General features: G+C 40.5%; 1 protein-coding gene across 1 annotated transcript; it reads right to left on the bottom strand.

Annotated features, from left to right (window-relative positions):
• Positions 1 to 24,219, bottom strand: TSNAX (translin associated factor X). Its single transcript, XM_039568589.1, has 6 exons — positions 24,152 to 24,219; positions 22,112 to 22,219; positions 17,871 to 17,985; positions 16,121 to 16,251; positions 3,828 to 3,955; positions 1 to 1,784 (listed from the first exon to the last, which is right to left on the bottom strand). The coding sequence occupies exons 1-6, from the start codon at positions 24,165 to 24,167 to the stop codon at positions 1,410 to 1,412; spliced, it is 873 nt and encodes a 290-aa protein (XP_039424523.1). The 5' UTR covers positions 24,168 to 24,219; the 3' UTR covers positions 1 to 1,409.
• Between the last annotated feature and the right edge of the window lie 1,058 nt (positions 24,220 to 25,277).

Genomic DNA, 25,277 nt, shown 5'->3' with positions numbered 1-25,277 from the left:
TACTTTTCAGAATTTATTGTAAAAAATAGTATTAAACAATAGGAAAAATGCCACTCCTTGTTCAAGCCACCACATATTGCTTTATGTGGAAACAATGGAAAAATTTGACAGAAATGTATTTACCCATTCCTATCCATATATCAGATGATTCCAGCTACTCAGGACATGCTCATGGGAAAAATATTGGCAGTATCACAGCATATGGAAGTGGAAATAAAAAACATGCAGTATTTTCAATTGCAGTTGGGAGGCCTATTTCCTGGAGTCTAGAGATCATGTTGTTTTATCTGTTTTCCTTTAGCATTATGTACATTATCAGACTTTCATAACTTCAGACACCAGCATAAAGCCCTGATTTTTTGCCAACAGTGACATACCCTCCTCAAAGATAAATGTGGAAACCATAATGCCTGCCTTACTTCTGTTTGCAATTTCCTTTCCACAGGAACATGCACATGATATAGTTCCTGCTAACATATATTTAAAGCTTGGCTAGCCCTTTTTCACTTATACCAGTTCAACCCCAGTGGAGGTCCTCAGGGCAGCACAAACAATGGAGAACAGACTTCCAGCACTGCAATCCATTTGTTCTGGCCAAAAACTGCTTGTCCTAACACCAAATTACATACTCTGTATGAGAACTTCTTTGTCTACAAACAGAAGTATGTCAGATTCTGCATTAAATCATATTACAAAAAATGTAAAACAATACATTCCACAATTATTTTTTGTGGATTTTCTAGCTCATCTCAAAACTGTGAAGTACCAGTGTTAGCTCAAACAGAGCTCAGTTTTAACAGAGACCCAAAATAATGGGTGCACAATAGTATTCACCTGGTGCAATTAGCTGCATTATCAATTGGCAAAAAGTTGACTTAGTTTCACACTTTAAAGCATTAACCAGAGAAAACTTGAATTACATGGCACTGTTGAGACCACCTCAGTTTCAAGTCAAGGGATGCACTTACACACAGGTGCATTGTTGTAGGTATGACATGAGTATTGAACCCAAATACTCAGGAAATGGGGATAACGCTGAGTAAGAGCACCTAACCATTTTTTTTCCACTGCTGTGCTTGATGAAAACTTGTAACAACAGCTTGAGGTGAGGTGATGCAAATGACAGTCACTGGAGCAGAGTGCAGTGGAAATTTTGGTCATTCTGAAAGAAGATACAATGGAGCAATACAGAAAATTCCATAACAAGAGGCCAAAGTCAAACATTTTTTCTCTTGCACACCATAAAAAGTATTTTGGTTACAAATTACCACTGCAAATAGCCTTCTCATAGATAAAACTAAAAATGTCTCTGCCTAAAAAGCTTTGAAAAGGGTCAAAACCCCACAAACCATAACTAAAGACCTTTCTCTAAGTCCTCTTCCCTTCTGAGTTGCAAGAGCCTCCTTATTTTAAGGAAGACCCTCCTCTTGGTCAATCAATTCCGTTTTGGTGGAGAACACATCAGCCAACATGTGCTTTGGGATTTCAGATCCCCGTACTTTCAACGTGTAGCAGGCATTCTCTACTTTTGCCAGACTCTGTTTCAAGGTATAGAGCTTCTTTGAGACTTCGTAAGGTCCGGTGTTGCCAATGAAAGTAAACCCATCGTAAATCTGCCGCAAGAACTGGCTCAGTTCAAAGGGCGTGTCTATGTCCCCGTTCCCAACGCTGCTGATGCACAGCCGCATCAGCTCTCCCGTCAGATCAGCCACACCCAGCAGGTAATCCACGGGTGTTACCTTCAGGCTCCAAGTATGGGGCTGTTTATCATGGGCATTGGAGGTCTGGGGACAGAACAGAAGAAAGTCCAGTACAGAACTGTGACAAAGCCGTCCGTAATGGTTCAAATACACAAACTCATCTAGCATAACTGGAAATTTAAAACATTCTGGAAAATTAAGTATGATAAACATACCCTAACTCTACCATCTTTATTTGCAAACAGAATTATCACATCTCTGTAGCAACATTTATTTGCAGTTGCTTGGTGTTTTTTTTCATCTGACAGATCTTGGCCTGATAGATTTTTTCCTAAATGGTCTGTCCAAAGCTAGCAAATCAATTAAAAATAGTCTGCATTATGAAAACAAACCATATAATTTTGTAATACTGTCTTGAATTTCAAAATATATTCTCTACAAGAAGCCATAGTCCTCTCAGATCTGTTTTTATCAACTGAGCTTATTAAAAGAGCAAACAAAAATCTTAATGAAGTAAACCCATTACAAAGTTACAAGTTTGCTCCTATATCCAAGTTTCCAATACTTTTTATTGCCATAATATTGGTAACATGGGAGACAATGCAGGTTTCTGTGATGCCATGATGATTTTTGCCTTTTCTTTTATATACCTTTAATATAACTTTTATATAGCTTTTATGTACCCTCAGTGTTCTTAACATGCATACTTGTAATTCCTAAGTCCGATAACTTAGCATAATCCTAATATTTTATTAAACCAAGAAACCAAACATCCTAAAGGCATCGCAGTTGGAGGCCAAAAAGCCCTATGCTATCCTGAAAAACCAAGGTCCTCTCTAAAACGCATCCTGTAAACTAAAATTAAGCCCATCCAGGAAAAAAACTCCTCAAAATGAGAAAATATCATGCTAATCATTCAAGCCTCTCATTGGGAAAAGTTTCATAAATACTCTAATTTGCAAGATCTATAAATTGTATATGTGGTCTATCGTATGGGTGCATATTGGCGCATTCCACCTTGGCGAAGTGGTGCACCATAAGGATCCTTATTAAATACCGAAGTAAGACCCTTTTTTCCCTTAACTGTGTCTGGCTCTTAATTTTTAAGATCAGGAAAAGGCAACGTCTGTCTGTTCACTTGTTCCCATAATATGCTATCTACCCAAATTGACAGATCTGGTCAGAGGCATGCAGACTGCAGTTAACAACTTCATACTTTGTTAAAACAAGTGTGCCACAATGGACTTGCCTCTGGTAAAAATAAATTAATTTAAGCTAAAAATCAGGCTTCTCTGCAAATATCTTACCAAGAGAATAAAGAAAGAATGAGAAGTGCTTTACAGCAGAATCTCTTCAGCAGAAGCAGACTCAGGAATTTATGTAAAGTAGCATTACTGTAGACTGCACCTCGACTGCACATGCACTTCTGTAGATTGCTACCAAATCACTGTTGTGCCCTGCCAACAATCAAACTGCACCCAGTTTACTGTGGTTGGTGACAGTAGTTTGTCCCTACGAGCCCTTTAGGGCAGGGTAGGAGTAGAGGCAAGTCAAGAAACAGCAGATATGGTATTAGGGCTAAGGTATGATGGGACACCAGCTTGTCCTCTGAAAGGAATCAGCTCCAGGAGAGTTACAAATGACGAAGCTAAGACACGTGCAGGGTGTTTTGCACAAGGCGAATACAGTGCCTCCAGTGACTAGTTCAATACCAGCAGTAAGATTTCATTTGTGGAGTTCATCCTGCCTTGGTTTGTCTCCCCCAACTTCTCCAACATCACAATACCCCAGCAAGTCTTACAGACACTCCCAGGCACTAAAAATCCATCCATTACATTTGTTACGTAGTATTTCACCGGCCTGGATCTTTCGCCGTACCAGAAAGAGTTCAGTTTGTTCTGAATAAAAAGGATGTGAAATTTATAAACTTGTATCCCACGGATTTAGTTTACTACTTATCAGAATAAAAAGCATGTTTTGAACAAGTTAGTCAAAGCCCACATGTATATCTAATCCCATTCCACGAATTGGCCTTATTTAATCAGATGCCAAAAATGTGACTAAGCCTTCTTGCTGCATTTCCATCCCAGAAAGATGTTTGTCAATTGAGAAAAGAAAAACTTTTACCATGTTTGTTGTTTCTTCTCTGTCTTCTGCTGTAAATATTAGTTGTTTGTTGATCTCTTCAACACTAATCAAAGATCGTGTTTTGATAAAATACTGAAACGAAACTGCCTCAACATATTCTTGAAGTCCTGCAAAAACAGCAGAATTAAGCTAATGCTTCAACTTTCCAGCAATGATCCATGCTCACAATTATTTGTTTTTTAAGAAATCTTTTAAGTGAGACTATTTGAACATTACCAGCAGAAAGTGAAAACTAACACAATCCAGAAATAACATTGAAACATAATCTAACATAGTGCATTTCTGAAGTATGAAAGTCTGACCGAGCACACTGACAAGCAAGTTTTACTCCAACTGCATTTTTCATGCAGAACCTTCTATAATTTCAATATAAAGCATCATGGTACTCTCAGAAACATACTGAACAGCAGCTCCCCACAGTGTTCCCAAGCACTCATACTTGGACCAGTATTGTTTAATATCTGCATCGATGTCATAAAGTGTTGGATCGAGTGCACCCTCAGTAAATTTGCAGATAACACCAAGTTGTGCAGTGCAGCTGACACACCTGAAGGATGGGATGCCATCCAGAGGGATCTGGATAAGCTTGAGAAGTTGGGCTCATGGGAATCCCATGCAGTTTAACAAGAGCAAGTGCAAGGTGCTGCACCTGGGTCAGGAGATTCTCAGTATCAACGCAGGCTGGGGGATGAACAGATTGAGAGCAGCCCAGCCCTCAAGAAGGACTTACAGTAGATACTTGTTTAAAACTGAATTTCCCACTTCTCCATTTTGTGGGAATCAGGCTCCTTAAAATACACAGGCTTGGTGAAATTAATGTTCAAGACAAAGCATCTGTTGTTACAAATCACTCCAGAGCAAATAAATAAATAAATAAATAATCAAACAAGCAAACCAGACAGGACTGTGATGTCCAATGAGAGGACTAACAGGTGATCCTGCTTTGGCAGGAGGGTTGGACTAGGTCATCTCTAGAGGTCCTTCCCAACCCTAACTGTTCCATGATTGTAAAAATATAGGAGCGACTGCTCTGTCCAAAAGAACTTACACTCTACAATTAAGGCCTGCAGGGGGACAAAAGGAGTCGATGTGTTGGCAAGGGAATAAAAGGCAGGATAACAAATGTAGCTTATACCAGATTTGTATGCCATCTACAGCTACCTGCCACAATTACCTCTCACTTCCTACTTAGCAGATGGTGATTTTATTATGCATTACAGCAAAGGTGAGATCTAAAAAAAAAGAGTTTGAACATTCAGAGATTTCACAGGTTGTCAGCTTTTCCTTATGTGCAGAGAGCAGATTTGGGGGAAGCATGTAAGAAAAGTTCATAAGCAGCAAGCTGAAGCTGGCACTGTTGGTGGAAAAAAAGGCAGAAACAAAGCTGGAACAAACAGCCACGGCAGTACTGAGCTAAAAAAAGTTGTAAAGACAAAGTCAATGCCTGTGTATATCTGACCCATGAACAGCGAAAGCCCAAAGAGGACATTAAAGGAACAGACACATGACAGAGATGGTTCTAGCAGAGCTATTCTGAGCCATTTTAAGGGGATGACTTCACTTCAAGAGAAGCAAACAGGTATCATGCTGCAAGAGGGCCAGGATTAGACAATAGTTTTGTCAGTGAGAAAATGAGGATGCAACCAAGGGTACCAGAAGTAGAATCCTGTTTCCATTAGAAAATCTTAATCCCCTCAACTGACCTGTACCAGGGCCAGGGCCTCAGCCTATAGAAATATGCAGGAAGAAGCAAATTTAGACTTCACCTGGATCAAAGAAATAGTCTAAATCAAAAAGAAGAGAACATAGATTTGAATAACAGACGAGGGTGGAAATACCTTGAAAAACTAGCATAACCTCAAGGGGTAGGAGGCTTTCCATATTACAGTCACAAAAGTGTGATAAGTGACCTGCATTTTTTTTCCTTTTAAATATGTGTTTGAGCAGAAGCAACTCAGAACAGCAATTCAGCCTGCACCCTTTATAGTACTCCACAGCAGCAGTGGGAAAAGCAGAATAAATATGCAGCAACCAAACTCACACTCAGCACTGCTGTTCACAAACCAGAACATAAACAGGGAGCTGGCAAGGCCAATTAAACATCATAATTTAATCAACAGAATTCAGGTAAAGCATTCTGAGCACAAGCAATAGAAGAATACTAGATAAAAGCTACTCAGGATCTGTTAAGATAAATAACTTCAGAAGCTGCAGAGAGGTAGATTTCATCACTCACTCCTTCCCTGACTTACCTTCTGATGTAACAGGACCAGTAATTCATTAGGAAATTTTGGCTTTTTCTGTAAGCTACCAGATACAGCAGCAATCAACATGACAACATCTGTGAGAATCTCTCTCTGCTATCTGTGGAGAAGACTATCACACATGAAGAATCAACTTGGCATTTTCCACAGCTCTCAGAGAGATCAAATCAGCCCTCAAACCTTTTGGTAAACAGTTTTCTCGATCAGTCAGATCTCCCACTTTCAACTCACTCCACTTTACTACTTCACACATTTTTTGACCTTTTCCAAGTGTTTGGCTCCTCTGTTCTTTCATCTTTATGTACTTTTTTATGTGGGCATATTTATATGTATGTACACACATAGATCTTTGCTTCCTCCTGCCATCCCACCCTAGCTGACATGTTCCAGCCTTGTGCTCCTTCCTTTTGTTTAACAACACCATGTGAATGTTGCACACAATCTGCCATTTACTGTCACATTTTCACAATTAGGGAATCTATCTCCCACTATTTAGTAAGCCTTACAAAACTCATTTAAAGTTACCATTACAAATAGACTGGTAACAAATCCTGTTCAAAACTATTTTGCAAAAAACATTAATATTTTACTTTTTTCTTTTTTTTTAGTAAGTCCTTCTTCTAGAAGTAGCTACAATATGACATTTCAATGACCCAAGACCTTGAAATAGGGTATTTCCATGTGCAGGTAGAAGGATGTTTAAACACGTTATGTTTTAACTTAATGGTAGGACATCCGCTATTTTCAGCAAATAATTCCCAAGGTGAAAAACCCCGTCCCATTTCACTACACCATCCAACAATACCTTTCCCCTTATGCTCTTGTTTTGGATTTATTCCAAAATTGGCTTATTTATGGACTGAGCTGCCAGTAATGGAATAGTTTGTAAGACTGCCTTTTATGGGTTTGGGGTTTTTTGTAGTACACGGTCAAAAATCCCAATTAAAAACACTGTATTATTTTTACTAGTACCTCTTAAAATTACAGATGTAAGGTAAAAAAGTAACTGCTTAAGTATTTTGATATTTTATTTCATTTATTCCATATAAACAGCTTGTACTAGACAAGTGACAGTGACCCAGTCTAGCAGCTCCCTTCTATGTTTTAAATATTTATTTTCTACATAAGAACTAGAGAGCTACACTGAGATATCTTCTGAGCATGTATCTATAAAGAAAGGAGATTTTTCTGCCTGAAAGCTTGAGCCCTTTTTTGCCAGCTGGTATTCAAGACGTTTTTCCTTAACTACATATGCAAGCTCTGAGAAAGAAGAAAAAGTAGTTTCTCTTAGAAACTTAGCAAGAAATTAGGTTTCTTAAATAAAAAATGATTTTTAAAAAGTCATTGGTGCACTCAATCCAAAAGTCAAGTGAATGCACAAGACAGAGGAAAAGCTAGTTCTGTTTAAAGAATGAGTAAATAATAGAAATTACTTAATTGCAGGAGTCATATTAGGGTAAACAGAATCTAATTCCACCTGAGATGTGCATCCATGCATGCATGCAAGTTTCAAACCAGAATGACAGACCAAGTAAGAGGTGAACGTTTCCTCCTAAAATTTTGTTTCCTTCATTTCCTCCTTTAAATCTCGGTTCAACAGTTACAAAACAGGTTCAAATAGATTTCATGCTTCTTGGTTGTGAAGGTCAGCAATGCCAGTGCCACCTGCCATCTTCCCGAATAAGCAGCTTCTCTCCCTATTTCTTCTCAAACACATTTCATTTCTCATCCTTTGTCCTGTTTCTCTCTATCTTTCTGTTTAGAGAGGAGCCTGTGCTGATGGTTAGGACACAAGCAGATAGACACAAGTCTGTGCTCTCTCACCCAGCTCCTCCCCTAAGCCGTGCAGCAGGAATCACAGGCCAAGAGCAGCCACTGGAAAGATGGTAGGAAGATATACACAGCAAGTTTCTTCCAGGATCACTGTATGAAGGGTGGGGTACATTATTTACAGGGCGAGTCATGTGAAACTACCCACTTGCTGATTCATTACAAAACCAAAACAGCACCGACAAGGCTCTATCTTATCCTCATGTTTAGGCTGGCAAGTAACATTGGCATTTAAAAAAAAAAAATCAAAAACCAAACACAGAAAAAAACTTCTTTCTCCTCCCCCAAAACCAAAGAAGGCACAACAAAAAAATTCCACCACCAAAACCTAGAAATCCCCACCATAACCCAGAAAAAAAAGAGTCATATCCTTGTGGAAATCCCAAACAGAGAAATAATTCTGCAGAATAAAGGGAGCATGGTAAAGTTAAAGAACTCATTCCTAGAAGCATATGGATGAATAAAGGGGAGAACGAGTGAAATAAGCAAACAATTAACCAGGTACATCATCGACTGAAACAAGTACACACAATAAATTAAGAAGTACTAATACAAAAACAAAATCCAGTGTCCTATTAAGAGGAAACTGGTAATTCACACCCTAATCTATTCCTTTAAAGTTCTCTTCATACTTGACAATGATTCCCACGATTCACAGGTCTTTTTCTGGGCAGAAGGGGTAAAAACTTATGTAATTAAAATAAAGCTGAGGCTATGAAACAGTCAAACTGTTTTCTTGATTGTGAGCATGAAGTCAAAGGTTAATTTTACAACATACACTGAAAGAGGATAAAGCCAGCTCTCCTCACAGACAGGAATGTTCTGGACATCCCATTGTGAAAATGGCTTAAAAGGGTAATTCCAGTCAGGGATGGATTTTATAAAACCGTACTAACAAATACAAATAAAAGTACTAGAACAAAAGTCTATATGAGCTTACAAATTTGGACAAAAACATCTGTTTCTATTCTCTGAGTAGTAATTCAAAAGCTGAGTAGGTTCACTATTATATCAATAATTAAATTCATGTAAATTTTTTCTATAAAGCCCTGAATGCTTTGTTCATTAGTCAATTGCTACTTGACACATCCACGACCATCAAAAAATTCTGTTCTCTTCTAGCTGCATGTGTTAAGTGATGTATTTCAGATACTGAAGTGTTAATATTGTTTGCACTTTGTTTAAAGCTGACTACACACCAAATTCAGGGAAAAGGTAATACCAAGATTAGTCAGTTTTCCCAAAAACCACAGAAACAAATTTAGGTTCCCTATCAGACAGGTGGCTGTGAGAGTTAAATTATTTCTCAAAACAAACACAAAAACCCTTCAAAGAACTGCAAAGAATATTTTAATCTCTCATTGCAGAGAACATGTAAATCAAGCCTTTTTTATATTGCTATTAAAAACACATGGACATATGACAAATGACAGGCCTTTTTGCAGATTAATAATTGTGGGTGAGAAATTCACAAACTTTTATTTTCCTTCTTCTTGGGGACCTGAAGGATGTACCATGGTTACTTTTGTTATCAAGGTTTTTGTTCTGAAGTTTGGCGTTTTATTCCAACTCGCCAGTCCCAAACATAGTAATTCTGAAGAGCACCCAATGTTCTACACGAGTTCTTAAAGAAAACTATTCCTGTGACAAGTAGTCTTCCTGATCTCTTTGACTATCCCCAACTACCTTCTAATTAATACAGAGTTTTAAAAGTCATTCAGTCAGATGGCAAATTTTACACTACTGACAGCCTTGAGGGCAAGTGTTCAAGATACCAAAGAAAGGAAGCTCTGACTCAGCCAGGATGTTCACTGATCAAAGAAGAAAGAGCACCTAACACAACACAGCTTCTGCAGTTCAAAACACAGTGAAAGTTCTTCTTAAGATGATGTTGTTTCCATGCAACAGACCCAACTCACCAGCACATTAGAAGAACCAACAGTGGCCATTTATCCTCATAAACACAGATCTGCGAGATGGCACAAAGGTACTTCACCACTCGCCAACCTCTACTTCTCACGTCGTGACTACAAAACAAAAACTGAACCACGATGTGCTATCCTGGTCCTTTCTCGGAATGGAGTTCCTCTGTGACACATTCTCCTGTGTGATTTTAAATAAACAAACAAAAAAGCTTCATAGATTTTTTTCTTTTAACTTCTCTTAAGTTCCAGCTGCACTTGGTTCCTGCAAAGGCTGGAGAGATCTGGTCTGTGAATGGCTAATGTCAACAGCTGCAGTGTTGAAAAAAATTCCTGAGCCAGAGCACAAGGTCTCCTCCTTTTGCCAGCTATGAAACTGAATTTATAGACAAACAATGTTGCTGGTTTCAGGTTGTCATGTGAATAACTGCAGTATTTGTCGTAATAGTACAGCAGGGCTTTAGGACATTTAGGTCTTAAGATAGAAGTAGGAAAATACAATTTTTGTGATCATGCATCTTTAAAAGACTGTACATAGCTTCTCTTTGGCCTTATGCTGCTCTGAACGGCTCCTGCTGAATTTATATCTCCTTCAGGGATGAGCTGATAATCAATTCTCACATAGTGCATGCCTAGTTTGTTCATGACAGAATTTGCATTCATCTTCGCAGGTTTGTTTTAATTTTTTGTGTATGAACATACAAAACCTGAAGCAGAAAATACAAAATGAAAGGCTTTGCAGTTGCTGGCTTTTCCCTTTCCCTAGAAGAACCTAGGAAAAAGGCATGAACCAAAAATAATGAAAGGGTAGTAAAAGGCAACGAACTGAAGGTATCAAATTTCAAATAGGCAACTTGCAAAATGAAAAAAAACCAAACCAGTTTGACCAAGCGAGGATATGAGTTCAGAGAAACACAGAAAGTAACAAAACAGAAAGAAGGAAATTAACAAAACTGTATCTAATAACCACTATCTTATTCATTGCAAATTCCGTTAATTTTCCAGTATAATCAGGAAACTTTGTTTCCATTTCTGGCATTTTACCCCTCACCTACAACAGCAAAGAGATTAATTCTTCAGTTACATCCTGTTCCTGTGTTACTATGTTTTCCCACCATCTTGCATAAACCTGATTGCTTCCTTCACAGACAGCTTTCCTTTCAAGTTTTAGGTGTATTTAGGTCTTATCCTGGGTGAGACATTTACAATTCATGATCCCTTCCTCCTGCAGTACAAAGCCTTTCCTTTCTATTACCAACCTACAATTAAATATGCCATCCATTTTAACTACAGTTTTTAAACTTTCTCAAGGAAAAAAACAGGTGTCCTACTTATACTGTTCCTGATGTGCAGAACAGTACATTGATATTATATCCTTGATATTATGTACCTTGATATAATTTCAGAAATACATGTGTGTTTACAAAGGTAGAACAATTTCCGTATGTTATTTTCATATTTTGAGTTTAAAAGCTAAGGGGGAAAAAGAAAAACAAACAAAAAAAAACCCCCTCCCCCCCAGAAAAAACAACCAGGTAAACACAGAAATCGTTACTGAATAGTTCCTTTAGTTTGCATTCTAATTAAAATCCTTCATACAATACCCAAAAAAAAATGTTATTACTTAAATCATCAGTAATCTAAAGCTGACCTGCTTGGACAGACCCCACTCATCTCCACAGCATTTCTTACAGCATCCTGTCTGGTGGTCCTATATACTGCAGTTAAAAAGTGGCATTCTAGTGCAACTGAAGTGTTTCCTTTTCAGCCACACAGACTTAACTGGCCTTGTCCAATCGAGCAATGCAGCTTGTTGCAGTATCTTACAGGCCTAAAGTGACTCTAAATGGCATAAGGCAGGAGACAGAAATAAGCTCCATTATATCAATCTCTCAGAACACAAATAGTGCCTGCACAAGAAAAATGATGTGTTAGACTGCATCAGTGCTAAACTTTTACACAGCATTTCCTGCATCATCATCAGCAGAAGCAGCCACAGAGCAATAGTTTTGACAAGGTGCTGACATTTTACAGCCTCATCATCTAATCCTATTGAGAGCAAGTGCAGACATGATAAACAGCTAATGAGCTTCCCCGTGCATACCACTCCATTCGCCACTGCTGCAAGCACAGGCACACAGCAAAGGTCAGCCAACAGTGCTCTACTTGCATCTACCATCATCACCCCATAGCACTCCACTTAAGAAGCTCCAGAAGAATTACAGGCTCCCCATGCAGTATTTTGTCTTAAGGGGCAAAAAACTGAGTAAGTCTTCAAATGGCTAGAAATTTAATTTAACAAAGTCATGTTAAAAAGGTACTCCATTTAATCCCACACAACACCAACCTATCAAGCAATCCTTAATTTTCCCTCTGCATTACACAAGTTTTGCATTTATGCAGAGTAGATTTAGAACATGCTTTGAATAATTACATACATCCTAACATAGAATCATAGAATTTTTTAGGTTTTAGGATCACTGAGTCCAACCACTAACCCAACACTGCCAAATCCACCACTAAACCATGTCTCTTAAGAGCCACATCTACATGTCTTTTCAATACCTCCAGGGATGGTGACTCCACCACTCTCCTGGACAGCCTGTTCCAATGCTTGACAACCCTTCCCATGATTAAATTTTTCCTAATATACCATCTAAACCTCCCCTAGAGTGACTTGAGGCCATTTCTTCATGTCCTATTGCTTGTTACATTGGAGAAGAGACCATCCCACATCTGGCTACACCCTCCTTTCAGGCAGTTGTAAAGAGCAATGAGGTCCCTTCTGAGCATCCTTTTCTCCAGGCTAAACACCTCCAGCTCCTTTGGCCACTCTTTATCAGACTTATGCTCCAAACCTTTCACTTGTTCCACTGCCCTTCTCTGGACATGGGTTCCAGCACATCAGTGTCTGTCTTGTAGTGATGGGTCCAAAACTGGATACAGAAGTTGAGGTGCAGCCAGTGCTGAATACAGGGGGACAATTACTGCCCTGTTCCTGCTGGCCACACAATTGGTGATAGAAGCCAGGATGCCACTGGACTTCTTGGCCACCTGGGCATGCACTGGATCATGTTCAGCTGCTGTCAAACAGAAACCCCAGGTCCTTTTCTAATGAGCAGTTTTCCAGTTACTCTTCCCCAGCCTGTAGCATTGTATGGGGTTGTTATAGCTGAAGTGTAGGACCATACACATGTTGCAGAACACTTCTTTCTTGTCTTTAAGTCCTGTACAGATCTTTTCTGTATACTGTTGATATCTCCCTCAGTAGTTGAGAGTTAAATATCTATATATATATAAACGCTCAAACACTTATATATACAAATAAAAAATCCTGAAAAATTTCTTCCTTCCTTTCATAAATCCATACAATCTTTTCCAGTCCTTTTCTTGCATAGTGTCTCTGAACAATTTTAAAGAAAGAGTACATATTTCCTCACAGGATATATAAGGTATACACTGCAAAGTGGGCCAAAGGAGCAGGAATTCTATATTACAAATAGTAAAGCTTTAAAAATATCAACAAAGCAGAACATTCTAACATAACAAATGAAGAGCTCTGCATTAAAAAAAGACTTCATTATTTCAGTATCTCTTTGTTTGCTTGTTTAATCATCCCCTGGGACAATCTGTACTGTTAAGAAACGTGTAGAAAACAGTCATCAGTTTTTGTTGTTGTTCAATTAGTGCTATACTCAGTGTTTGAGCTCATGCAAGTGTCCTTTGGGGAAATGTCCTGCGTGCCATTAGCACTATTCTTAATGAGGGAAAGCATGAAACTCCTTTAGTGCTCTGCCAGAATTGTTTTATCTTCAAGTCAAAAGAACAACTGTTTGGAGTAACCCCAAAAAAAGCATTTAACAATTACAAGTGGCAAACAATATTCCCAAGCATAATACTCATAGCATTCTTCTATTTATAGGCTAGCAGTTATTATACTGAATAAAATATGTATTAGGCAGCTTTATTATGCAGACAATCACGATTCCCCAGTTCAGGCTGCTGCAGTGGTTGCCATTATAAGCTCCATTTTGAACCCTTTTACTCCTTCTGTGAGAGGTAGGGTGGGGAACAGGAGGATGTTTCATGTTTGATTTCAAGACAAAGGAGAATATTTTTAGGAAGTTTGAGGTTAATTAGACATGCTGCTTTTGAGATATGGGACATAGGTGTTTCTTTATTCTTTTTGAAAGAAAAAAGCAGTTTAATGGCAATGTTTTTGTTCATAAAATGCTTTTTAACTAGTTCTCCAGAATTTCTTTAAAATACAAAATCAGAGCTGAAAACTAGGTTAAAGGAAGGTCAAGACTTACAGCCCTAGGAAATATATAAAGACAAAAGATCTAGCACTCTTCTTAGCTACATTTATTTTCAAAAAGACATGCAAGCTTTTTGCACTGAAAAAAAAAAACAAAGCAACAATTAAAGAACACTAGGCTTAGAACCAAAACTAAAAGCAACATTCTTAACTCTTATCACTTCCCAATTATAGTTCTTCATAAACAGCGGCAGGCAGGTGGAATAAAGCACTCTCTCCCAGTTGCTCTTCACCTAACTGTCCCCTCATTCTTCCTGTTTCTAGGTTTTCTATCTCAGCTTCGTAATTCTGACATCAAGCATCTTCACATCTCTGGCACCTCCTTGATCCCAGCTTCAGCACGATCAAGATCTACAAGTCTTGAAGGCTGCATATTCCTTTTTTTGCCATCCCAATGACTAACTGGAGAGTGGAGGATTTAATGAAGGTAAGAGTAAAGGTCTGGCTGAAAGCTAGCATTTTATACTTCTTATGCACACAAGCTCATTTACACAATGCCTAAAAGCATTCCCTGTCTTCCCAGTGACACACAGGTATATTCTAACACTCCCTCACAAAACATGCACCATGGGCACCAGCTGGCATCCAGAGCAGGGCAACAAAGATGACGAAAGGGTTGGAAGAAATGTGCTATAAAGGAGCACATTAGGATTTTGGGCTTGTCTAGTTTGGAGAGGACAAAGCTGAGGGGCAACTTCATTGCTCCCTACAGGTTCCTGAGGAGGGCAAGTGGAGAAGGTGGTGCAGGAGACAGATCTCCTGTCCCATCCACTGATAGGATGTGTGGGAATGGCTCTAAGCTGCATCAGGTGAGGGCATTTATTTTGAAAAGGAGGTGAAATACAGGAATTGGCTTCCTAGAGAGGTGGTTGATGCCCCAAGCCTGTCAGTGTTTAGAAGACGCATTTGGACAATGCTCTTAACGACTTGCTTTGACTTTTGGTCTGCCCTGAAGTAAGCCCTGTGTAAGACATGAGTACAAGTCAACCTGAGCATTGTTTGTCTTGCAGATTACATACATGTATTTGCTGCTGATTTATCAAATCGATCTTATGGACATTTTTAAACAAATAATTCAGGGCAAATCTTCAGCTCTCGTCAGCTGAAGAAGTTTTGCCTAAACACAGAAAGATATACACAATTCCAAATATGTTAAAAATGAGATTGATAGACACAAGACACTTTTATACCATGACTAAGATGTCAAAGAAGCAGTTACATATTTTAGTCATGCGTTGCCATAACCAAGGCATACCAATTTTAGGTAATATTCAGATTGTCAGCAAAGATTCAGCAAAGAAATATGGTTTGACAGCCAAGAGTCATGAATGAACTGGGATTTAATATTTCAAGAATGTTAGCAAAGACTGCTGTTTACAGAGAGGAGCAGAAAAAGATGCAATTGAAACACACAAACTGGTTTAATGCTTGTAACAGAGAGGCAGAAGCACATTCTGAGCCTAGAAGAAAGAAAATGCTAATCTAAGGATTTAAATTCATTAACTTTATCAACTCAAAATCACTTTATCACTCAAAATGGATAATTTCATAAGACAGTCGCTCCCACTCTCCTCTTAGAAATTATAACCCTTCAGGAGGGGTAAATGAGTGTGCTACATATATTCCTCTCTGTCAAAGAAGAACAGCCAGTACATTTGTTAGAACTACTCTCAACTTCATTTTAGGTCAGGGTCCAAATTTTTCTAGTTGTAGACTCCCATTTAAATCTTCCTTTAAACTGTAATGAATCTGTAGGACAATAGCTTCTCTAATACCAGAGCTAACTCTGCTAGTAACAAAGATTAACCTGAGTCCTGATTTATAACCACAGAAATGTAACAAATTCAGACCTGCAGCATGAAGAGGAAGTATTGCTACAGAAAGAGAAACTAAGCTTAGTTCAAAACTGCGTACTTTTCCTATTTTAAAATTATTTACCTGGAGATATAGCTCTGTGGAACTGATACATGTCTTCTCCAATCAGTTCTTGTGCAACCTGCTTGATCTTCCGTCGGACAGCATCTAGCTTGACTTCAGATTCACTTAGTATTTCTTCCCCATTGGGAGCACTGCAATCATAAAACAGAAACTGAAAGAGCAGTTTCCAGAACATGAGCAAACTGTTAAAAAACATTGCACTTTTTCTTTTACTGATCAATACATTTTTACTGGCTTCAAGAAAAAGCAAAACTGATACTAGAATGAGAAACAGTTTAACTTTCATAGATACCTATTGCAGATTCTGAAATTCTGTAGATTGTTACCTAGAAAATAATCAACCACCCAGAGTTCTGGTAGCATGATGTTTATTCCAGACTACAGTCATGATTATTGTTTAAGTAAGAAAAAGGAGAAACACATACAAAGGCTTCAAAAGATATTCCAGAAAACTAGCAGTATTTACAGAAGTCCTTCACCCTCTTAAAAAAAAAATCAGTATTGCAAAATACAATACATTATGTACTTCTACATGTGATTTTTTTTTTAAGGAAGTAGTTACGGACTATGTTGTTCAGGAACAGCTGAAATATCTGACTCAAAACCACAATATATACTTGGCATTTAAAGTTTAGTTTATCTAATTTCCTTTAAACTTTCTCCTCCCTTGAGCCCAAATAATCCATGGTATATTAGTTTACAGTCTCTTTAAGGAACTACTGATTGATTGGTCTCGAGAAAACATTTAAAAGCAAACAGTAAAATTTACTGAAATTAAAGCCACAATAATTGCAAAAAGCAAAGAAGGAAATACAAAATACAGCATGGAAAACTTCCACTCTCACAAAAACAGGAATGTCTTATAAAACAGGAATCTAAATTCAGAGTAATGAGGAGTTTTTTGTTGTTGTTGTTTCCTCCACCAGTTCCCAGCTACCTAGCCTCTGCAGTGGGAGTAGTTATTTACAGTCAAGGCTGTAGAGGTTACTGGAATTATCACAATACCTCTTTGCAGAAGTAAACCAAGTTAAAGAGCAGGCAACTTCATAATCTCCATTTATAACTGTAACTATAAATAGCTACTACTTCAACATAAATATATTGATAGGTAACAAAATGTAAATTAAAATAAATGAAATTACAAAGAAAAGGGAGAGCTGTTAAAACACGCAAGACCAGTGTTTGTCATGTACAGCAAACACTTTATAGAACAGGCTGTGCAAAGCCTCAAATTTTCCTGTTGCTCTTCTAGTTCGTTTCTGGCTTCCAAAGATTGCTTGAAGGCTTGTGAGAACACAAAACATATAGAAGCTCAAAACTTCACACAAAAGCCTATCCAGCTGTAGTATTTGCATAAACAGACCCCAGGTCACCTCCTATTTGCATTGATGACCTCGGGTGGGGCTGCAACAACCAAAACGGTGATGGAACTGCCCGGGCAAGTAACCTGAAGGAAGGGTGCGTACTCCTCTCTCCCAACTTGCTGAAAGCTGGAAGGCTCTCATCTGTTGCTTACTCTACGGCTCTACACTGGTTTAACAAACCAATAAAACCAACCCAGAAACCTGAACCAGCATCTTTTAATTCTCTAACTGGAGTGTGCATTCATTAGCTTGCATCCACCCTAAAGAATGTTTATGGGAAGTTAATTAAATTCCTCTCAACAGAACATTGCAGCTGTTACTCACAGACAACACTGCAAGGCAGACTGTAGGTTTCTACCAACATTTTCACGCTCAACGTGACTCACCTGGTGAACCTGTGGAGCAGAAATATCGTTCTTTTGCTTTCAATAGTTATATCCCGACTAAGCTTCACGAGCCGTTCGTATTTATCGTGCCTGGTGTCAAGCTCCAGCTGGAATGCTGCCAAGTCAATCATTACAGCAAAAGCTCAATCATCACATGAACACAGCACAGGGGAAGAGCAAAGCACCTGTGCTGCACCAACTCCTTACAGCCCCCAGCCCCACCAGCCTTGTCCCTGGGCGCCTTTCCCCAGGGTGGGCTGCCCCTGCCTGGGGCATGGCTGCAGAGGCCACCACTGCCTGTCACCTGCCAGAGCTGCAAAACTCATCATCAATACTACCTTTGTTTATAAAGTCAGGTTGAAGTAGACATCAGTCCTGATGATGCCTTAAAGCAGCCTGAACAATTTTTAAGGTAAAATACTTGGTTTCACTAATAAAATCTATTCCACAACACTGTTGTTCTGGAAATGGGACTGAAAATTTCACCCAAATTCAGCAAGATAAATCAAAAAATAAAACCCTACCATCATTTGTTAATAAGATTCACCAGTGCCTAAACCAATCAAATAAAAAGCATCTGGCTAAGGCACATATACTATTCAAAATGCATCATTTAGTTAGAAGAAAGGTTGCATTTCACATCCCAGATAGACTTGGACAAAAGCTGAGTATTCTAATATCTCTAAGGATGAGATCAATTATTTAAAATAAGATTTCTGACTTGCTGATGTTAATTCTCTCTAACTACAATGAATACAGAGAAGAGAGGAAGCATATCTGGTTATGACAGTCAAACATTATGAATGTTTCACAAATACCATTAACATTTTATAGATCATTATTCTAGTAAATAAATCACTAATAGACGCTTAGAAGAAATCAAACAAATTTCCTATGTAATTGAGGTGTCAAAGCCTCTGTGCAAGAAAATGCAGGAAATAAACTAAGAGGTTGCATTTTTAAAGGGTCTGACAAGTGAGTAACCTTTAAAAAAGTATAGCAGTTCACTGGCAAGCAAGGTTTAGAAGACACTAGAAAAATAGTTCTGTATTTCTCATTGCCTTGGTAAAAACTTGGTTCCTCTCATTTTGTTCTGTTCTCCCCAATCTTATTCTGAAACTCTAAGATAAATCACAAATGCTTCTGCTCTCTTAATTCTTACTCATGTCTGTTTGGTGTGTCTCTTTCAAATTCTGAGAATCAATTCCACCCTTGAATTATCACCAAGAAATTTTCCCTTAGATCATAGTGAAAGGAACCTGAGGAAGGGTGATTTCCCTTCACAGGATGCCACATATGACATTTCCATGGACCATTTACAAATGTCATCTACTGGGAAATTCACTATTCTTAACACCTGCAATTATTAGCAACACCCCCAGTCTTTTCTGGATAGTTGTGGCTTTTAGACTTCTATGTTAGGTTTTAAACCTGTTAGGGACTACTGTGAAGTGCTTTCTATTCTAAAGTAAACCAGACAAATAAAATAATCTTTAGCCTAACAGGATGCAAGAAAACCTACTGTATTGTGTTACTGCCTAAAACTGCAAAGGATTAGTACCTGGGGGTTCACCAAGCTAACACATCAAAACCATACCGTAATTTCCTACATACATGACACTGTAATGTCTCATTTAGCACTGAACGTAAAGACTCAGACTCCAATGATAATTTTGGTGGTGCAAAATCAGACCATTAAAAATGACACTTACTAAACCTTAACCCTATAAATCAAGGTAGCACCCACTCTCTTTATCACTGAGCTGTCATATTTAAAACATATTTCCAAAAAAAGGTGTAACTCCTTGGGTTTTGACTCATTAGACCATTCTGTGATTCTCTGATTACTACAGAAGACAATTTCTCATTATTTTTTTAGAAAACTTTGGTGCAAATAGATCGATTCAAGCACATCTTTTTTTCAGAGATTAAAAAGAGCAAAACGTGTATACCCATTTAAGGCCACACATTAACGGGGCAACCCCGGTTGTGTGTACAGACCAGGAATGAGAGGCTGAAGAGCCGTGCTGCAGAAAGGGCCCTGGGGGTCCTGGTCGATGGCAAGTCGAACATGAGCCAGCAGTGCCCTGGCAGCCAGGAGGGCCAACCCTGTCCTGGGGGGCATCAACCACAGCATCACCAGCCGGGCAAGGGAGGGGATTGTCCTGCTCTGCTCTGCACTAGGGCAGTTTCACCTCAAATACTGCGTGCAGTTTTTTGGGCAAAACAGTACAAAAAAGATCTTAAGATCTTAGAGAACATCCAAAGGAAGGCAATGAAGATGGTGAAGAGTCTGGAGGGGAGCAACAGCTGAGGTCACTCAATTTGTTCATTCTGCAGAAGAGGAGACAGAGGGCAGACTTTCAACATCCTCATGAGGGAAAGAAAGCAGAGGGGTAGGTACCAGTCTCTTCACTCTGATGACCAGTGACAGGGTTCGAAGAAAGAGCCTGAAGTTGTGTCAAGGGAGGTTTAGGTTACGTATCAGGAAAGGTTCTTCACCCAGAGGAACAGGCTCCCGAGAGAAGTGGTCACAGCAACAATCCTGTTTTGAGTTCAAGAAGCAACTGGACAATATTCTCAGGCACATGGTGTGAGTCTTGGGATGTCCTACACAGAGCCAGGAGTTTGACTCGATCATCCTGATGGATTGGTTCCAACTTAGCATATTCCATGATTCTATGATTAAGTTTTTTAGATTCAGACAACATACACAGAAACAGTGCACAGCTCTGGTTCACCTTATACAACCTGCTCAATTATAAACCATCTGGAGCACATATTTTCCTAATGCTTGTGCCTGACGGGGAGACAAAGACCACCAGCGTCTCTCTCTGGGGCAGTGCACTTAGTACTGCACTAAGCATTTTTGCAATAAATACAAAGAGTGATCTCTGAAAAACTTTGAAGAAACCATGTCCCTTAAATTATTTCTGAAATTAACCAAATACAAATGACTGGATCTCATGAGAAGGGAGGGAAACAAGCTGTTTTGAAGTGGAAGTAATAGCACTTTATGACAAACTGATATTCATGAGAGCAAAAAATTAAAGTTGAAAGTACAGTTGCACTACTTAATTCAAGAGCAAGCGTGTATACAATATTCAATTTGAATGATAGAGTGGTTTGGTTGGAAGAAGCCTTGAAGATCACCCAGTTCCAACCCCTCCTCCCATGGGCAAGGACACTTTCCACTAGACCAGGTTGCTCAAATCCCCCTCCAACCCAGCCTTGAACACTGCCAGGGATGGGGCATCCACAGCTTCTCTAGGCAAAGTTCAGGGGTCATGGTTAATCATCTGCCAAGCTGATTTACACAGAAAAATATAAGCACCCATTTTAAAAAAAAGCCAGGAAGTTATATGACACTGAAGTAACCATCTAAAGCAGCCAGACAGCTTATACTTCACCCTTCTTAGCTTCATAAAAAATACCTAGCACGGGGAAAATTTTACAACAAGAATAAATCTGTTCCCCATATCAAATCTCCTTCCCTCTTGTCAAGACTTCTCATTTCTGAAGGTCAACTTTGCTTTCTTAGGGGTTGTCTAATGAGAAATTTAAATTTACTGGAGTTTAAATCTGGTTTGGTGAAAAATCTTATAACAATAATTTGGCTGAAGGGAAGTTTACATCTGCCTATTTAAAGAATCTCAAATATATGTTAATATTTAAAAGGCATTCAAACTGAACTAAGTGTCTACATACAGGTCTATATTAGTTAGTTGAAGTCTTTTTTTGAAAAAGTGCAGGTATAAACAAATATCAACTCTTTAAAACAATGTATCCAGATTTACACTAAAGTAGCTTAGTCATCTGTGCACCACAGCCAAGGTCAGAACCTCCTCAGTTTCTCAAAGGTCACCACCTCCTCCTCTTGCCCCTGTGGCTCAGGTTTTGTATTACACCTCTGCAGATCCTACAGTTTTCTGCCACCAAAGGGCCCGGTCACCTTTTGCCTGGCTGAACACTTGTGCACTGTGCTCGGCATCAGGTTCAGCACAAGCAAGGAGGGCAGGTGGAACAGCAGGTGGGATGGAAACGGGAGCAAGTCATGAATCAGGTGGAGCCATGCAAAATCCCACCCCCAGGACTTCACCGCACAAAATGCAGAACACTAAGCCCTAACTGTATGGAGTGTGAGTCCAACTAGTTTCTCCCGCAGAGTTTATTCCACTAATAATTTCCTAGCAATTTCTACACTGCGTTTTTATAATCTGGTTTTCCAAATGCTTACTTACATTTAAAAGACGTCATCAAAGCTGAGGGTGGATTAACATTCTCTTTTTCCTCTCTTCTTTGACCATGTGGAAAATTGTCATGCTTTCGTTTTCTGAACCCACCTGATCCTATTAAATAGAAGAGACACACAAAAAAAGCAATACTTAAAAATATAGTTTTTGTCAGAGCAGAAGGAGCACCAGAATGCTGTCTTCAGAGCATTCCTGACCGCAGTCATATTCTACAGGACTGAATAAGGTAACTGCATGAGCCTTATTATCAACTCATGCCAGCTTCACATTATCATGTTACTTTTCCTACGACATTGCTAGTGAAAATTAGAAAAAAAAATATCCATTTCAATGGATGAGTGTGGCAGGATCCTGTGTCTTTTTTTTGGTAATGTCTTCAGGTCTTCACACCCTTTTATGTTTTCTTGCTTTAAGCGAATGGTTGCATGGAAATCCTTGTGTGAACAAGGACCTAAAGGATTAGACATTTCTTTTCCTTCCTTTTTTAAACTATTCTAAATATTCAGTTGAAATTAGTCACTAAACCTGCAAGATTTTATTACTGTGATTTACATCATGGGTCTTCAGTAACCAGAAAAAGAAGCAAGGCATAATTTAAGCAGACTATCCCTATTCAGATATGTAGGTTTAGTTCCTGCAGTGTAACTTCTTAGGCCCTTACACTCTACTCATTAACCAGTTTCTTCTCTGAATGTAGCCGCTCACTTCAACTGCTTTGTGTGCCTCTTCCTTAACCCTCCTTTTCAGACCCACACCCAGAACTCATCCCTTTTGGACTATCTATTACTCCCAATTTATACCTTGTATTTCTACCTTTATCCTTCCTTCACCTTGGACTGACTCATTGTGTCACCCACGTGTCACCCATGTGTCCTCTTTCTCTCTCCCTCCTTTTGGTGACAGCTGGACACTCTGTTCCTTACAGAGCCCAAAATTTGGCAAACTTGAATACAGGCATACCTTTTGAATACATGGAGTTCTCTCAATTTCCTTAAAAGAAGAACCAAGGGAAGCTACTTAAAAGCAACACATGAACACTGGATTTTAAAATGTTTCCGCTTAATTGTTTATTATCCCAAACCAAAACCAGAAGTGGGCGTAGCTACTTTCTTGAAGAGGAAACTGAAAATAATTTTTTCCTTATTTTCTGTTGGACGGACATGAGTTCAGGGTTTTGTTTTTCCTATAGCAGTTGAAAACACTAAATGCATGCCCTGAAAGAGTGCTGAAGGGAGATCTGTGTGATTCTTGGTGATGTTAAGCAATAGGACAAGAGGCAACAGGCAGAAACCAATACATAGGAAGTTCCATTCTTCCTGAATACGAGGAAGAACTTCTTCGCTGTGTGGGTGACCGAGCACTGGAACATATTGTCCTGAGAGGTTGTGGAGTCTCCCTCACTGAAGATGTTCAAGAATCGTCTGGACACAATCCCGTGCCACGTGCTCTAGGATGACCCTGCCTGAGCAGGGAGCTTGGAATAGATGACCCACTGTGGTCCCTTCCACCCTGACCCGTTCTGTGACTCTGATTCTGCGACTGCCAGGGCTAAGCCAACACACAGGCAGCAGGGCAAGCTATGAAAAATATGTATTTCACATATATATTAGGTAATATACATAATATGTTATACATATATATATATATACATAAATACACACACTATACTCAACAGCTAGCACAAGCGCTTTACAGGCCTAACACACTCAGCTTCCCTCTGAAGAAGCATCTGCTTTTCCAGCCCCAGGGATGCAGACTCCTACAGCCACATTCTCTGGCGCACCCGGACAGCCCCAGCGGGAAGGCAGGGCACCCACGAAGGAAAGGTCAGTGACACCCGTGAAGGAGCGGCCTCTCAGTGAGAGTTTCACGACGCAGCCGAAGGGCACCGCTGGGCACGGCAGAAGCTCCGCACCCTGGCCTCCTCCGAGCCGCGGGGCCTCCCCCCGCTTCAGCCGGCTCCAGCTCCTCACGCCTCGGTCTCCTGAGGGTGGGAAAGGAAGGGAAGGGGAGGGAAGGAGACATCACCTTCCTTGCCGCTCATCCCGGTGCCGCCGCCGCGCCGTGTCCCCCAGGCAACCCGCAGCCGCCCCGCGCGCCGCAAGGGCCCCGCCGCCCCCGCCCCACCGGCGCCATGGCGGGGCGTCCCGCGAGTGCCTGACGCCGAGACGCCACACGTGCGGAGGGAGCCCGGTCCGCCGCCCGCGGCGCGGGAGGCACGGTGCGGAGCAGGGGCGGCGCGGAGGATGATTCGGACGTTGCTGCCCGCGAAATCGGGGCAGCGCCGAGGCCGGGCCGTGCCTCCGAGAAGGCGATTCCCTGGGCAGCTAGTGTCCGACCCCGTCGTGGGGCCTCAACGCCCGCGGCACGGCGGGACATGTAGTGCCGGGTGGCGCGGCCGCGCGGGTCAGAGCGGGGCCGAGGAGCTTTGGAGTTCCCTGCCCGTCGTCCCGCTGGTGGCTGGCGTGTCCCGCCACCGGGGCTGCGACGGTCCTCGGCTTTGGCCCACAGAAAACCAGCGACATTCCTCAGCCCAGACCCTCACAAAGCGGCTGCCATGTCGCCTTCGCTTCACCCCCCGCCTGTCTCCTTACTGCCCCTTTCTTCCCTGGCATATCAGGACTACGGTGCATTCACAGAATCACAGACTCAGCTGGGTTGGAAAAGACCTCTGAGATCATCGAGTCCAACCTATGGCTAAACACCACCATGTCAACCAGCCCATGGCACTGAGTGCCGCGTCCAGTCTTTCCTTAAACACCTCCAGGGACGGTGACTCCACCACCTCCCTGGGCAGCCCATTCCAATGTCTAAGCACCCTTTCTGTGAAGAAAATTCCTCATGTCCAACCTAAACCTTCCCTGGCACAGGTTAAGACTGTGTCCTCTGCTTAGTGCCTGTCCTCTCCCGTCTCCTTAGTGCCCCTTTCTTCCCGGGCACGTCAGGACCAAGGTGCTTTCCTTCCAGGCAAGGTGAATGGGAGCACACCCGCAGCGCAGCACCAAGCGCCGCGTTACTCCCCTTACTGCCCATTCACGTGGTGTCCCAGGGGAACGAGGCCAGGGAGGATGCAAACTGACACTGAGACAGGTTCTGGAAACTGGAGACACTACCTGGACACCAAAAAGATCTGATAGTGAAGCCACCTGATACC

This window comes from Corvus cornix, chromosome 3 (genome assembly GCF_000738735.6).
Source record: "Corvus cornix cornix isolate S_Up_H32 chromosome 3, ASM73873v5, whole genome shotgun sequence".
In the NCBI taxonomy this organism is placed as follows: Eukaryota; Metazoa; Chordata; class Aves; order Passeriformes; family Corvidae; genus Corvus; species Corvus cornix.
The sequence above is the reverse complement of the archived record's forward strand: the minus strand, read 5'-3'. Positions and strand labels throughout refer to the sequence as shown.